Source organism: Sabethes cyaneus, chromosome 2 (assembly GCF_943734655.1).
Source record: "Sabethes cyaneus chromosome 2, idSabCyanKW18_F2, whole genome shotgun sequence".
Lineage (NCBI taxonomy): Eukaryota > Metazoa > Arthropoda > Insecta > Diptera > Culicidae > Sabethes > Sabethes cyaneus.
This window is the reverse complement of record NC_071354.1, coordinates 195007799-195025701: the sequence shown is the minus strand read 5'-3', so window position 1 is coordinate 195025701 and position 17903 is coordinate 195007799. Positions and strand designations below refer to the sequence as shown.

The following is a 17903-nucleotide window of genomic DNA, read 5'->3' as shown; positions in this document are numbered from 1 at the left end:
GCTGACGACGTGGATGCTGTCGGCAAAACATTTGAGGTGGTGGAAGATCAGTACGCATGACCAAAATGCGAAGCAGAGAAGATTGGGTTGAAGATAAATACATCTAAAATGAAGTAAATGCTGGCCAGGCGGGTTCGAGCGCGATAGGGTCCGCTTAGGCAGTAACGTCTAACGTGGTTGACTTAAGTTTTTGGAGCGTCTTAGTAGTGAGCGTTCCTTTATCTAGTCAAGAAAATGTTGATTCTCGTGAAGAAAAACGCAAATGTTGCTAATATATTTGCCATGTTAATTCCTGAGAACATGCGACCTTTTTCGCTGCTGAAGCCTTTTATGGTAGGCAAACTATTCCGCTCTCTGGTTCGTTACAAAAAGCTGTGTTAACTGTGGAAGAAGAAAGCAAAACCCATTGGTACACATTGCATAACAGAAACATCGCATGTAATAGCGAGAGAAATTCATATGTGAGCTTTCCATTATAATCTTGGTTGCAATTCCGTACGCATGAGATCTCAATGAGTTTTTTGCTATTAAGAATTAGCAACACTGGCAGGCGTACGATCAATGCTACACTGCCGCTACTCGTATAACAGTCCGTTTTTTTATGGAGTTTCCTACTTGGAGAGAATCCCATCGTACAACGTACGAAAGTCAGGAGGCTGTGGTGGGCCGCCCACGTCGCAAGGATACCGGACTGTGTAGCGAAATCTGTTCTCTTCAAGAACCCCAGGGTGCACAATGGGCAAAAACGAGCTCGCAAACCCTATTAACCCTCTAGTTCTCAACTCTGCCAATTGGCGGACCTCAGGAAAATCTTTATAAATCTACTATGCTTATTCGTCTTATGTTGATATACACCCATACCTTTTCATTATAGTCTAATCTAACTATTCGAATGATTTGTTTGTTTTAGTACGTTAAATGGAAACAGATATTTTTACGAGAGTTTTACACTGTTCTGGGACTAACCGGAAATGTTTCGGATTAAGTTATCGCAGTGGGAAATAGCCAACATCGAATATGAGCAATGACTTATCATGCGACAACTTAAATTACGCCAGAATTTAAAAACTAGATCAATGAAAGTCAGACCAACTACCTAGCGCCACGTTGGTTATATCTGGATAAGTTCCGGGGACTTCCGGGAACAACCGGACAAGTGACCAATTTCGTCCATGAATAAAAACTTATCGTGCGACATCTTAAATCACACTAGAATTCAATAACTAGATCAATGGAAGCAAAATTTGCTATCTATGGTAAGGTTGGGTCATATCTGGTCATGTTTAGGGGACTCTGGGAACCCCTAGGGAAGTTAATAACACAATGTGGCACTTTTTTGATAATAGACATTTTCGGAAGTGGCCATTGCGGTTCTAGGTACTCAATTCGACTTACTTGGATCTATTTTGAAAATTTTAGTGTGATTTGAGGTGTCATATGATGGGTTTTTGTTCATTTTCGAAATTGGTCATTTCCTAGGGGTTTTCGGAGTCCCCCAAACATGTCCAGATATGACCAAACTTCATCCTAGATAACAGATTTGGATTCCATTGATATAGTTATTGAATTCTAGTGTGATTTAAGGTGTCGCATCATAAGTTTCTGTTCATGGACGAAACTGGCCACTTGTCCGGGTGTTCCTGGAAGTTCTCGGAACTTGTCCGGATATAACCAACGTGGCGCTAGGTAGTTGATCTGACTTTGATTGACCTAATTTTTGAATTCTAGCGTAATTTGATGTGTCGCATGTTCGATACAAGCCATTTCCCACAGCGATAAATTAAATCGGAACATTTCCGGTTAGTCCCAGTGCGCCTTTTTGAAAAGCTGCAATATGGCACTATATAGCTATATTACAAAACATTTTTGCATTTTATGGTATTTAAATACCATAACCCTATAACCAAGAAACAGATTCAATGAAACCCTGTGAATTTTGCAGTTTAAAGATAAAATCTTGACAAGCAAGTTATTCAAAATGGGATCTATCAAACACCATTTGAATCGTAAATTTTAATGTACACCGCTGGGTCAGTCCCGGCGTAGTGGTTAGCATTCACGCCTCTCACGCCGAGGACCCGGGTTCAAATCCCAACCCCGCAGAAGTCACGAATGACCCTAAACTGGTTAAAGTGACTATATAAACAAAACAAAAAAAATGTACACCGCTCAATAGGTTTGTGTCAATGAGCAAATTTGTATAACAAAAATGAAAAACCCAACTTATCAAACAAATCACCTAAATGTGGGCTTAAGTTACATGTTATATAAGACCCTGATGGTTTTTCAATGGTTACAGTTTCAAAGCATATGTGAAGGTGATATTCGGAGTAATAGAATACCCAAAAGCAAGCTACCCACTGATGCGGACGTCAATAGGAAGATCGTGGTTATCTGGCTGAATACATTGCCATATTTGAAAATACAACTGTTTCTGTATCTGTTTGGATAGATACACCTCCCACGGAGAGTGACTATAGACAGCGATAAACTGGAAGTGGTTGATGACTTCATATATTTGGGATCTCTGGTCAACGCCGACAATAATACGGGTGAGGAGATTCAAAGACGGATTCAAGCTGGAAGTCAAGTCTACTTTCCCTCCGCAAGCCGCTTCGATTACGGAGCATGAGTCGCCGCATAAGGCTGACGAGTACAAAACGCTAATCAGATCGGTAGTCCTTTGCAGATTTGAGACAGTAACTTTGCTTACGGAAGACATACGCGCACGTATTTGAACGAAAGGTGTTGCGGATTATTTTTGGCGAAGTACAAACGCGTATGAACCACGAGCCGCTGGTGCTACTTGGAGAGATTTCCATTGGAACATCTGGCGGAAGTTGGGAGACTACCGTGGGGCGACCACGTCTCAAGGATGCCAAACGGCTGTGCAGTGCAATCCGTTCTCTTCAAGAACCCCACCGACACTAGGAACAGAGGGGCCCAACGTGCTAGATGGCTCCACCAGTCTAAAGCCGACTTGCGTGTATCGAGATGTTCAGCGAATTGATGACGAGTTGCCCAGGACCGAGTACAGTGGAGATGATTTTCACTACGGTAAGAACCACGATGCTGCTAGAAAAAAAATAGTTCGGGCTCGACTATCCGGGGATTCGATTATCCGGGTTTCTAGATTCGATTCTGGGTGAAAAGAAATCTTTTTTTTAAATAATTTATTACAAACACAAATGTCATAATCAGGGATGGCACCTCCTCAGAAGAAAAAAAGAGAAGAGAAAAATTCAAACTGTGCTCAGTCTTCAACGCGATTTATTCAGCTCCGTTTCATTTTAACTTTTCTCTTTCTTGCTGAACGCAGTTGTACGAGCAACCGCACACTGTGCTACTCATTGAGGAGTATGACGTATGACAACTACGGGTAGTTTTAACATGGGTAGTGCGTTGAGAAAAAACGACGATTGTCAGTAGCGGTCATTGCCATCAGAAAAATATTAATCCATTAATGCAGTTGAATCATGATTCTTACATTTAGTATATTCAGTTGAGTTTGGCTGCCCGTGAACGCAACTGCATCATATGGTTAGGCATGTCACAACGGCAACAGTGCGAAAAATGTTATTTAGATATGGCAACATTTGAATTCCCATACATTTGCTTCTTAACGCGCACCAACAGGAAAGTCCCATTATAAACAAAGGCAATTCTCCGCTAAGATACAAAATTTAACAACTTTTGATTGTCTTGACGCCTCTGAGTCTATAGTTGCTGTACGGTTGTTTTGTTTTCACGTTTACTGCTGTAGCTACCGAGAGGACCGGGAGCAAAAACGAAAGTTGCTCATTTAAAGAGCGCATTAAGAAGTTTTTCTGCGCGTCAGTTTTTCTCATTGTGTTTAGTCTGTTTCTCATTGTGTGGATTTATTTCTCATTTCTGAAAGCAGTTCTGCTCATTGTGTTGAACAAAAAAGTTGCACTTTTTGCACAATGAGTGAGGAAATAACAAGCCTGGTCATAATAATTCATGACAAATACTGATTTATCTCGCTAAAGGTAAAAAATTTGTTTCCTATATATTTTTATCAGCGACTAGTGCAGATATTGGTAACAATTTTTAATTTTTAAATTGTATTGTATGATTTATAATTCATCATCATCATCATCATCATCATTATCATCATCATCACCGTCATCATCATCATTAAAATAATCATTCTCAACAAAATCATCATCATCATGTTCATCATTATCATCATCATCATCAAAATCATCATCATCATCATCAAAATAATTATCATCAAATAATTATCATTAACAAGAACATCATCATCAACAAAACCATCACCATCATCAAAATCATCATCATCATTATCAAAATCATCTTCAGCACCATCATCACGATCAACCATCATTATCATAATCATCAGTGGAAAAAATCAAAGAAAAGAATTTTCTAACTTTAGGGTACATTATTCAATAATAGAAAACATTTATGATACCTAAAAGTAAAAAACACTTGACATGCAAAAACAAATTTTTATCAAAAATAAAATTCATCAGTGAAAAAAATCGTAAGAAAGGAATTTGCTAACTTTAGGGGAGATTAATCAACACTAGAAATAGATTTATGACACCTACAAGTCAAAAAACATGACAATCAAAAAAATTTTTAGTACCGTCATCCGGGGATACTTGCAACACTTTTGAACTTTGACTTGGTATAACTTTCGAAGTGTACCGTTTAGATCCAAGTGTAAGTAGCCAAAACTTGCATAGTGGTCAGTACTTTTGATTTATGATTATGAGAAAAATTATCAACTAACAGAGCCTGTAGAATGAACCGAAAATAGGGGTGTTGCAAGTTACCCAGTAAACGGGGTTACTTGCAACACTTTTCTGATTTTGCGTTTCTTATGATTTTAAATTTGATTTCGAACCGCGAATGAGCATTTTTAGATATTTTGAGTATATTTCTAGTAAAACAAGTGACACTGGAGGCATGTTTTGTTTCCCACTTTTATCTATCGCTTTTTTAAAGATATTCGGTGAAAATGCAGCATGTCGGCGAACTTCAAATTGCCGTTTCAAGGCACGTGGAATTTTTCACAATATAAATTTTTCTGGAGATGGCAATAGACAAAATAACATCGTACAGATGCAAACATACTGTTTACATACTATCTATTGCTCTAATTATCTATTTTACAAGTGCTGCAAGCCGCGCCATATTGGAAGTAACAACACGAATTCATCGTTACTTCCCCAAGTTCAAAATATAAATAAAGCTCAAAGTTGCTATTTGTTAGCTTATATGATGTACTAATTGTGTACAGGAACCAAACGGTAAAAAATAATTTCATGTCAATGCACTGACGCAACTTTGCGCATCCACTTTTCCTACTCTGGAAATGAAATTACTTTCCAGTCGTATAAAAACAAGCAAATCAATGATATAATGGATTGAACTTAACTAAACAATAGGCAAACGTCCCTTCTTTAAAACCCCATTGACTACAAATGGTTATGTTAACAAACAAATGCGTTAGAGCTGTCAAAAGCGCGATGCGCAAAAGTGTTGCAAGTAACCCCGGTGTTGCAAGTATCCCCGGATGACGGTACCAAAAATATGATTCGATTATCCAGGTGATTCTATTATCCGGGCTGAAAATAAAAGTGAACACCCGGATAATCGAGTCCGGGCTGTAGTTCAAATATAGGTCCATGTGCGACTGTGCCTCGGTTCGTCCAGTCCACCAAAGAATATATCGGTGTACCACGGTGTACGGGTATACAATTAGGTATACCTAATTAACTTCGCTGCAAACTAAAAGTCGCACGGGCAAGATCCGTGTCTTAAAAGAGAAGATTCACGGATCAGTCATTCTTTTTACGGATCCGGATCTTTTACATGGATGAGGAGCGGATCGCCCATCACTACAATAAGGTCATGGAAGCCGTGGATATAGCAAACGTACTCGTTGGTTGGTATCGAATGAAAACTTTTAAGTAAACCAATCGCTTAGTATACCATGTATTGGATCTAGCCACGATAAAGCTGCCATAACCAAACATACATATCTTCCACCGTCTGAAATCAGATTTGATGGAGTAGGTACAACATTTCCCCGAACACGATGGAAAAAAACCTATAAGATGCCTAAAACGTTTACGCGAAAACTCGCGTAAAATTTCGCAAACGTAATATTTACTTCTATTTCCATGTTTCTACGATTTCCATTATTCAAAATAAGTATTCTTCAGCTGTAAGGTATTGTCTTATTTTTCAATTTAAATAAAATAACTTAAGTTTTTTTGCGTAACAATAAGGCCATTGCAAATCATTTTCAAACTTTTGTCACCCCCCCCCCCCCCCCCTTGCAACTTGACTTGAAAAATCAGGGGGGCAAAGAAATAATTTGTAGGATATGAGTTAATTTTTTTTATAAAATCAGTTGCCTGTGGGCTCTACAGCCTGAAAAACTCGAAAAACTGGAGTTGATTTAATGCTTCTAGCACGAAACAAAAATGGAATTCGAACAGCGAAATTTCCGAAAATGGACCGAAAATTTTTTCTTTCGTTTTTGTCTTTTTTCGTAGATTTTTGCATGGAAAATAATAACGTATATTTTAAAAGCAAGAATGAATTTGGTTTTCACGTTTAAACTTTAAATAAAAATGCCTAAAATCAATATTTTTTTTTTGCTCGATTAAAAAAATCTCTTTGTTTTTTTTCGCCCCCCCTTTCAGTGGCCCAACACTGGAAGGACAAAAACTTTATAAAATATTTGTAATGGCCTAATTATTTTATTAAAATTTATTCGAAAAATGGAGTTATTTATTTTTATAGCAAACGTTTCACGTTTTTTCGGGACTCAGACAAAAAAAATCTTGAATTTTTTAACACAGAAATAGGTATCTTGTAAAATACCAAACTAGCGGCTTAAATTAATTGGGATTACAAGCTCATTTTTGCCTATTGGGGCAGCACCTGGAATAGAGGGGACTAACGTGCTAGATAGCTCGACCAGGTTGAAGCTGACTTGCGGCGAGACGCTCGACAAATTGGCAAAAAGTGACCCAGCACCGAATATGAAGAATATGAATATGAATATGAAGTTCTTGCTACAAAAGAAAGAGGAGGAGTTATTGAATGCTATAGTTGCGATAATCTCCGGGATATTTCTAAAATAAGGCATCTTGCGGTAAACAACATGTATGTAGAATGTAGAGCAAAAAACCAAAAAATAGCCGACACAAAAGATTTCTTTTTGGTATAAATTTGATTCCTAAATCGTCCATAAAATGAAATATTAATCGTCGAGGAAAAATCTTTGAAATCTGATCCTCTACATCCAACATCTACATCTACTACCACACTCCGGCAGTTCATGGAAAACACAGTCTCTAAGTTAATAAGTATTTTCCCCTATCAATACAAATATGCAGAGATATAGCGACCCGCACGCTAAGTTTACTTACTAAATTGCATTATTGATAAATGTAAAAGTTCTGAAAGGAATCAAATTTAAGCGCCTTAAACAATTGAAAATATGTGTCGTGCGGGATAATAAACTTTTAATAATTCTGCTATGCAGAATTAGCATGCATGATAGTATTACTCTATTAATCAGTATAACAAAATTCGGATTTCCAGTATTCAATTAAAATGTCACTAAATTTATTTTCCCAGAGTAAAACTGGCATTCATTTCCAGTGTGTGCACCAGATGAAATTGAGACAAAACAAACGTTCAGCAGAGAAATGAATTGACCTCTCGGGAAACAGCGAAACCACTAACCGTAGCTGTACATTGCCAGCAAAGTGATAAATTTGGCTAACTGAATTAAACGCTATTTAATTGATAATCTACGGCTACGCTAACGCAGCGGGAATCGTTTTTACACGAAAACCAACATATTGAACGAAATGTGATGTTAATTGGGTACCACGGGAACTAGGTAGCACGAAGTTTACGTTATTAAATGCGGTTGGATCAATTTTCAATATATAATTCAGTTTCACTGGTCAGCCACTACAATCAACAATTTTAAATTAATTAATTGGCACAATGCAACGTGTTTTATGGCAAAAATGCCATCAAACGCTTTAGTATGCAATTAGGCAAGTAGGCAGAGCAAAGACTGAAAAGAGATGCAACGATTTGGAATGGCTGGGCTTCTGTGATATATTAACTTTCAGAAATTATTAATTTTTACTTTTTGTTCCTATCTTGGCAGTAAAAATGACGGATGGAATTTCAATTATGAATATTAAATAGAAAAGTGCTATTCTTACACTAAAGGTATTCATTTCTATATGCGCATAAAAATTATATTCTACTCATATTGCGATAGCGCACGAGACTACTTTGGCGTATGCGGCTATTCTTGGTCTATTGAACATATAACTTGATATTCTGGTTATTTTGAAATAATGAACATCTTCATGGCGCCGATTTTGGAATGGAAAATTAGTTCCGGTATCGTTGCCAGCTATGTCAAAGAGATTTGTCTTATATCGAGGTAAAAATTGTCGTTTTATAACGAGGTTGTCTTACATCGATGTATCCCTGTATACTCGTTTATGTAGTAGACAAGCAATAGAAAAATCCACTTTTTGAAGTAAGATTATTTAAATTACGGAAATTAAATACTTGATATCTTAAAAGCTTTATTGTAACATCGATTTGATGGACCAAGGAGAATTTCAGCTCATTGCATCTGAGAATTTACCGATTGCAAAACAATTTTCGCATGTTTTTTTGCAATTTAGCCACTTTACATTTCATCATTAATGTTTAAAAGCTTGTAATTATTGAATTAAAGTTACTGCTTACAATACTGGACAGCAATTCCAGCTCAAAACGCTGAAAAAAGGCCATTTTTGACTCGACTATTTTTGATTTAAATGAAATTTTCCTGATATGTTGGATACCACGCAAGAATTCATTTTCCACGACGTGATTTTTTTTCGTCAAAAGTAACTTTTCAACAGGGCGTATTTAGAGAAAGATTACTTCTAAAAAAATCATATCTTGAAAACAACTTATTCGACCAAAATGACGTCAAAGGAAAAGTTGTAAGAAATTAAGTGTAGCATTTGATTTAGTTTGAGTTTTACAAAAACCTGTAGAATTTGGATATTTTTGAAAAACTTGTCAAATTTTCATATTTTTTTTGAAATCCCAAAGAGGGTCGACAGCTCTTCACCAGATTTTAAGTTATAATTTAAGCTATCTTTAAAAAAAATAGGCAAATCGGTGGGGATGGTTTTGAGATAATGGACATTTTATGATTTTTATCATGGTTTCGAAAAGGGTTTTCTTTCAGCGTAATTTTTTCCTAAAAATACACTTAATTTCTTACAACTTGTCATTTGACGTCATTTTGATCAAATAAGTAGTTTTCAAGATATTATGATTTGAAACAAAAGTACATAATTCTTGCGTGGCATGAAACATATCAGAAAAATTTCATTTCAATCAAAAATAGTCGAGTCAAATCGTTTTGCTAGTTGAGCTGGAATTTCTTTGAAAATATTTACTTTGGCCTATCCATTTTTTGCCCATCCATGTTCCCAAAATGTGTAATATAAAAGAAAGTATTTTATTCCGACGAAAATAAATATAACGTTGTTCCGTTGTAGCCGTCCTCCTCGGCTGAACATTAGCCAGCCAGACAACTCGCAATCTGTCGAGAACTACACGCGAATACTGGATAAGGCACTGAGGCACATGATTGGTTTGACTGGGAATGCCAACCAGCGGTGAAGAGAAAGAAAATTGCTTGGTAAAATAATCTAAGCATTTCCACTAGGGAAAACTTGGCCAAATACCGACGACCAAAAAACCAGTTGACCACAATCCTGAGGAATAAAAAGCACCAAAAGGAGGACAGAGATCGTGAAGAATTAGAACAATTAGTTTTCCGAAAGCTGAACCAATCTTGTAAGGCAACACACCGAAACCTGACATGTGTAGGGACGAGGGATGAAATCTAATTACAAACGAACGCGAGGTGGTCGACAGAAGGAAGCAGTTCTACGATGAACACCTCATTGCCGAAGTTACAAACTTGCTGAAGACCAACAAAGCCGCTGGTAAGGACCGGCTACTGGCAGAGCTTTATAAACGTGACCGAGAAACGCTGGCAACGGTTCTACACTGGGTAATTTCCACGATTTCGGAGGAAGAGAAGCTACCAGAGGAATGGATTGAAGGAGTGGTATGTCCCGTCTACAAAAAGGGTGATCGGCTCGACAGCTGCAACTATCGCGACATAACGCTAATAAACGGTATAATGCAAGGTACTCTCCCAGATCTTGTTACGCCGGCTGTCCTCGATTGCACAAGATCCTGTAGTGAATTGTCAGGTGGGTTTTATGGAGACTCACGCCACAGCTGACCAAATTTTTAAAATCCGACAGGTCTTACAGAAATGTCGGGAGAACAACGTGCCCACGCATCATATTTTTATTGATTTTAAAGCAGCATTCGATACAGTCGATCGAGACCAGTTGTAGCAGATAATTCACGAACACGGTTTTCAGGATAAACTGACGCGACTAATTAAGAAATTGACGAGTGGCCCAAGATCAAGCTAAAAGACTGCTTGAAACACCCCAGCTCTGTGCTGCTGACGACGACGGCAGGAGAAAACAACCTTTAAAACTTGGATATGATACTCCCCCTAATTGGCTGCTTTTCTTCGTCCTAGAAATTTTTAATGCTATTCAGGGCTTACAATCTTTCCGAAACAAAAACAAAAGAGTGCCCGATTTTGCTCGAGGTCACCCCGTTTTTGTTTCCCAGTCGCTAGTCACTAGTTCTGAAAATTTCCATAATGCTGGAAATAAAACGAAAACCTAAATTCGTCACTGGGGCATGTCTCTCCCCCTTTGACCACCTGAATCGTTCCAAAAATACCTTAAAAGTGACGGGGATTTTCCAGAATTATACGTACATATTCCTTAGGGTATAAGGGAATCAGCAGAGGGAGAAAATGGTCCCTAACACGGAGGGGGACGTTCAAATAACAGAAAGCATTTTTTTTACTCACAGAATGCGAATTTTCGTATCGGTAACAGATGTACAAGGCTAGTGAACGGCTGGGTAACGCGTAACATCGGTACCTCGCGTATCTGCAGTTATAAAATAGACCTCAGAGTGATCATTAGCCTCTTATCCAGCAACTCTTATCCATATCTCCACATGGTACGAGCCGGAATACGAGCAACCTTAATGGAGATCGGATAATCAACCCCGGTGGAAACCAACAGGCAAAGTGCTTCTGCTTAGTGTTGGCAAACAACGGAACAGCCTTGCCAACCGTGAGCGTCCCAGGTTAGGGTCGGCTCATGATGGTGATCCTACTACACGGCGAATCGCTGTTTCCGTACCAGGTATGCGGCTGAACCCAGGAAAGGGGCGGCATACAACAGCGACTGATCCGGAGCGGGCGGCTGACCTATGAATCGCTGTGTCTTGCCAGCTATACCCAAGACGGCAGCCCTGTCCGCGAGACTAGGCATCGCAACCCTAATAAGGCAGTATGCTTAAAAACTAGGAAAAATTCTGGAAATGCACTACCAAGGAATAATAGGTATGGACCCAGACAAATGAAAAAGGACAACGATTATTGGAAACTTGGTGCTTGGTTGGAATGCCAGGACTCTACTTGAACCGGCATGCGCGGGCATCGTGGCAGGAGAGCCGCAGCAGATGAAGGTCGAGGTTCCAGCCATCCAGAAAGTGAGATGGCCGAAGACGGGAGAACGTGAATTCCGAGCAGTAGATCCTATTGCGGGCAAGACATTCAAGTATCACATCTTCAACTGAAGCTTGCTTGAAACGTTCTGTTCAACAAGTGAAGCAAGTCACTTCATGTAAGAAGCGAAGGTAAGAGAAAGTCAGTTTCATTTATTTGTTTCGACGATGCCGGGCCCTGGATACGTGTATTTCGGTCCATAATTGCCTAATAAATATATGGGTAAAAATGATTGTTTGAACAAAGTTTGAACAGAGTCGGAACACTTTTTACTGTTGTAATTTCAGAGTGAATACCCGGTTCATTAGATTGCGTTGAATTTTTTTTATCAATTGAGCGTTAAAAAAAGAACGGTTGGCAAAAATGGCGATTTTGGATCATCCCAACTCAGAAATGGTCGCCAAAATCACCAAATAAAATACATGTCTAAAGTTTCCAGAAAAAGAAATAATTACACAAAATTTAAACAAAATTGGGGCGCGCTTATTTAAGGTGAAACGATATTGAATCCCAACATGGCCGGATCGATGGCACCCATATCCTCACATGGACGCCATTTTGCCGTGTTGGAATTTAGTACCGTTTCACCTTAAATTTTGATGGTTTTTATGAAACTGCAGGACGAAAAGGTACGATATGATAGTCAAATTCAGTATAAGTTTTTTTTATGTTTTGAAATAAATACCAAATAATCTTGTGATTAAAAAATAGAGGAAGCTTTCTATCATTGACTGTAGAATAAATTCGTAAATATGGCCAAGCTGAGGCTGTGACCGAGTTAATTTAATGCAAAAAATGTACCATCATGACTCCAAAATAAATCGGAAGCGGCGACCGAAAAACAAGTATTTCTTATAGCAAGACGAAGGATTATGTGTTGCATGATGAGGATATGATCTAACAGAAAAGTCTTCTACTTACCATCCCCGGAGCGGAAAGGCTTCGTTTGACTTCCCATGTTCAACAGCGTCTCAGGAATCGGCCCCACCACACGTCTAGAGCGTGATAATGCGTCCACTTTGCCGGTTTGTATTCTACCTGCCGGAACTAGCTGATATAAAATTCTTTCGCCTGCCACTTGTGTATGCTCTTCTCACGGCAAAATGTCTTCCAAAATAAAAAAAACTCACAAACACAACTTAACCATTAGAAAACAAGAGGAAATTCGTTTAAATAAAAGCTAGTAGGTTACTTAACGGCAAATAATTTCTACGATGTAAAAGGAATCACTGTCCGGTTATGGTTTTGTTTTCTTTGCTTCAATGTTTTGTTATACTTTTAGTTTAATCACTTCTATTCACTTCAAGTCTTTCAAGTTTTACGGTTCACACCTTGTTACGGTAGGAAGTGTTATTGTTCTTTGTCTGCTTTACAGTCACTTTTAGTTATTTTTTTCGTTTTGTTCTCACAGTTTGTGTTTCGTGTGGCACCCTATTGCAGGGGAGGGGGTTTTCACTTACTTCGTAGCTTAAACTTAGTTTTGCATCAATAAACGTAGCTTATTTTTTGTTTACTTGTTTATTTTTTAAATTTTATCACAGAATGGTTTTATTTGTATTCTTTATACATATTTCAGAATTTTAAATTTCTCATTTGTTTTTCCACTTTAGACTTTTACGATTTTGTTAAATATTTCCTATGATGCTTCTTCGTATAAAACGGATTATTCCTTCACTGAACGTTCACGTTAATGTTTTTTTTTTCAAACGCAGCTCACTGTCCACATTTCCTTACTCTTCGCTCACGTCACTTGCTTCTCTTTACTGAGAAGTTAAAGTCTTATCGTTATCAAAGGATGTCACCAAACTATGCTAGTCTTAGCGATTTAAAACTGAATTTAACTTAATGAAATGTTATTTTTGCTGGTTTGAAACGGTTTTTTTCTGATGCTTTGTACTAGTTGTAGTTTTTCCGAATCGTTCACTATTGTCCGCGCGTTGCTTATCTGTTTATGCAAACGTGAAAGCACTGCCGCTGCTAACTGTCTTTTGTGGTAGTTCTATTCGAACAATATTCGAAACTGAATAAAACGTTTATTTTTTTATTAGTTTTCCACTAGTCCAGATAACGATAGTTCCCACGACACCAAAATCAAAACTCTAGTAGTTCTCGAGCAGATGTAGTGCAGTAGTTGTTGGCGATAGCGAAACTATAGAAAAATCAATAAACAATACTTGTTGCTTTGCTTTTTTGGCTTCTGTTCTTTTATGTTTACTTCTAATCGTAGTCACTTGCGTAGCTTGGTTATCAAATTTTGGTGTTATCCTTGTACACTATGACTTTTCTGGTTAGTCTTTGCCTATCTATTGGAAACACTCACTTTTTCTACACTTTTATGCCCTTACGCGATCCAAAGGATGTTGTTGTTACTCGTAAGCTGCAGCTACTGGTTTTGCTGACCGCTTACTTCTGTTCTGGAAATGGGATATAGAAAAAGAGAAACAAAAACGAGCGATTAGTTAGGATTATGTTTGGCAAAGTGGAAGGCGCAACTGATGATCAACTATGTAAGTAGGATTATGCAAAAATGTTATTCTAGAATAGAATAACATTGTATTTTAGGATATCTAATCTGATAGCATTAGATCTTTAAAAATCTTTGACCGACAGCAGGGCTGTCCTGCACTCACTGCACGTATTTTGCTTTTTTAGCTGCAGCACCTCAGCCAAACAAAATTCGAAAATGTTATGTATGGGGCATTTATAGGGTCGATTGTTATTCATAAGATTGCTGAAGTAAGTATTGCTCTATCTTAAGTATTCACGGCTCCGGGGGGCTCCGTAGCCGCAAGGTTACCGAGTCTGCTTTGACAAGCGAGTGGTCGTGGGTTCGAATCTTAGTAGAATCAAGCCATTCGATGTCAAGTGACTTTAGCATGGGTTTATTCTCAGGCCCCTCCATTTACCATTCCTTCGTGCTGAATTCTATATTTACCCTCTGAAGCCTCTTGACAGTGCAAATGTCCCTTCTATAGTTAAGTGTACTGGTCAGAGGTACGAATGAGTCCTCGCCAGGGACGGCTATAATATGGGATAGTGCTGGCAGCGAGGAATAAGTGGGTAAAGTAGATCAAGCTTTGAAGGAAGGGTAAACCCCAACACACGCAAGCACGCATAAAATTTAATAAGCATATCGCTCACTCAATAGCGATTATAGCAAAAAGAAATGTAGTGCAGGTCATACAGCAAACACCCGGGCGATATTACAATAGATCAACTATACTGGTCGCAGTAATGAGTGCACACATGGAAAAAAAAAAAGTATTCACGGCGCACTCCCAGTTCACACAGGGCGGTGCATCCAGAGCGCTCTCTGCAATACTTAGTTCAGCAATCTTATAGATAATAATTGACTCTATAAATGCCCAATACATTTTCGAATTTTATTTAGCTGAGGTGCTACAGCTAACAAAGCAAAATAGGTGCAGTGAGTGCAGGACAGCCCTGACCGACAGTCACCAATCATAATCTAAATAACTGGTTCTATCCCACCCACCGAGAAACTTCTTTAACGGAAGCAAATGGGTCTATACGATGTTGGAGTTATCCGGAGATGCATTAGCTTATGAAACAGTATCTATCTTCTGTTTGTCACTCGATACAGTACTACACATTACGTTTTCGGAGCTTGATGATTTTCATTCGACAGACTTCGCAGGTAGCTTCTAGTGTACAGTACCGGGGCTAGTGCTACGATCCTATTAACTCTAACAGCCTCTCCGAACTATATTGGGAATTTCATTCGATCCAAACACATCATAGCAGATAATTCTCTGTTTTTATCTAATGCTGTTTCCTGAGCGTCTCGTTTCTTCTTCCCTGAGCGCATCTTTCAACTCTGAGACAAGGGTGGACGGCTCGAAATATCACTCAATTAAGTGGACATTACAAAAGAGATCCGTAAAATATTTATTTTAATTCCTTATATTTTTCCTGATTAAGTATCATAGAAAAAATTATGTATTGAAGCTCAAGAATTTTTCGTCGCAAAAAAAAACTGTGTCCATTTCGACAGTACATTTTCTCATGACAATTTGTTCATGGAACTAGAATTTAATCATGAAATTTGTCGTGGAAAAGGCTTTGATAAATCTCCAAGAGATCCGAGAGATTCAAATGACTCTTTGACTTACAGGTAGACCAAAATGGTTTGGTTTGCTATTTATGGAGAGCCTCCTAGTTGGCCTCAAGGTACATTGGTCTAACAATCCAGTAATCGTATGCTGAAATCACGACTAAGAGCAACTGTTACAGTGTGCATAGCACTAGCCAGTAGCCTGGATGTTAACAGCAAAGTTTGTCGAATAAAAATAGGCCAAGTGTAGAAAATTGAATGAAGCACGCAGGTGCTTTTTGCAAAATTGGGCATAAAACCTATAAAACTGGCATGACTGAGAGGACTTATCCAAATTGAAGCTAGGACTGTGGCTTATAGGAAAGTAGAATGAAATGATACAATTTAAAATGTGAGCGTCTGGAAACGTGGTTAGATTTGGAGCGTTAATAACGTCCTGATTCGATGATCGATCTTTAATATTGTTGCATTGATCGGAAAACCTTTTATGCATCGACTCCAATAAAAAACTATTGAAGAATAGCCAAATGTCATGCCAAGTATTTGTCATTTGCAGTAGATACATTTGCTAACAAAACGAGATATTTTGGTAGCGCAGATGTCCCACTGTCAGCGAGCTGTAGGCAAACGTGTGTTTGACTGTGTACATAAGTTTTTAGTACATAAAGGCAACATACATAACTGACTGTTTAACTGTTTGTATTAATTTTAGTGAAAAGATCAAAAGAAAACAGGACTTGTTTAATCGAGACGGAACAAAATTGGATGAAGTGAATTGTTTTTTTTTTTGTCGTTTAACATATTATGTTAAGACCTTTAAAGTTATTTTCTCATTTCATTTATCCACTTTCTAAGCACAGATGATACAACTGTACATGGTCTGACTACTTTCGCTATGGTGACTATATATGGGCGAAAGTTGCAAGTTTTCTTATTCAAGATTTTATAGCAAAAGCCTCCAGAACGTAGTCCTACGTTGACTATGTATTCAATCATGTAAAGCTTTTACTTAACATGATTTATGTCATTAAAAACTATTACTAACAAATGGGAACAAGACTGGCATAGAAAATGAAATTCATCGAACTATAAGCGTAGTAGGATATTATAATTGACCTTTCGAGTATCGAATCTGCCGATTGCGCTTTTCAACCAATGTTTTAACATTTGTTATAATAGATATTACAAAAGTGAAAACATAGTTTTAGAACATCGTTCAGCATTTTTTTTATTTTACGTACTAACTTATCGTTTTTTGAAACAGTCTTGCTAAGTCAAGTTAAATCTTCTTCTACTGACCAGTTGTAAAAGAATTGCTATGTACATACATAAAACGAAATAAATAGCTCACTTGAATCGTCCCGTTGCAAGTCAGAAGCCAGGCCCGCTGCTGCTGCTGCTACTATTGCCGGTGCCAACTGGTGGCTGCTCCACCGGGCGGATGTGACTGTCGGTGTTTCCGTTTCTGATTTCAGGCTGTGTCCGATGGTGATGGATTTTTTTTTAATATTTTTCGTTCTTGGTTCCAAAGAAATGTCGTAAATGCGTGCTGAGTTGTTTTGTTATAACTTCTGTTCCTCAATACCTTTTTCGTTTTTAAAACACTGTTTTACTTTTGTTTTTGTTCTCAAACAAAAAATGAAAAGAAATAAACTTGGAGATCACAATTGCATTACAATTTTTTCTTTAAGGCTTTTTTCTCGATAACACTAAGATTAATGTCGCGATTTATTGGTTTCGGTGAAAGATTTCAATTTTTTGAGTATTTTCCGTGGTTGATTTGTAAAAAAAATATTGATGAGTAGTGTTTGATTTTCTGTTTGGTTGCTTTTGTAGGTGTAGATTCGATTATACTGCTTTTTAGTCTAAAATAGCGGTTTTAGTTACACAAGCTGCAAAGAAAAAAAAGAGAAAAAAAATTAATCGCACGATTCGTCTGTCGGATAAATTATTGATTCAGACAAAAAAAAACAAATACAAAAAAAAAAGTTTAGATTTCTCCATATTTCTTGCAATGCACATTCTGAACTTTTTTCTGCTTTTGATAAAGCGAACAAATTTTTCTACCTGCATGCAGAGAATTCACTTACAGTGCAATGCACAGGC

General features: G+C 37.8%; 1 protein-coding gene across 2 annotated transcripts in view; it reads right to left on the bottom strand.

Annotated features, from left to right (window-relative positions):
- LOC128733910 (cold shock domain-containing protein E1-like) overlaps positions 1–17684 on the bottom strand; it is a 28120-nt gene extending 10436 nt beyond the window's left edge. For both annotated transcript variants that reach the window (XM_053827778.1, XM_053827779.1), the window contains exons 1-2: positions 17149–17684; positions 12644–14136 (exon numbers count right to left, since the gene is read on the bottom strand). In XM_053827778.1, the coding sequence (XP_053683753.1) occupies positions 12644–12680 (37 nt within the window). In that variant the 5' untranslated portion in view covers positions 12681–14136; positions 17149–17684. The remainder of the gene's footprint in view (positions 1–12643; positions 14137–17148) is intronic.
- Between the last annotated feature and the right edge of the window lie 219 nt (positions 17685–17903).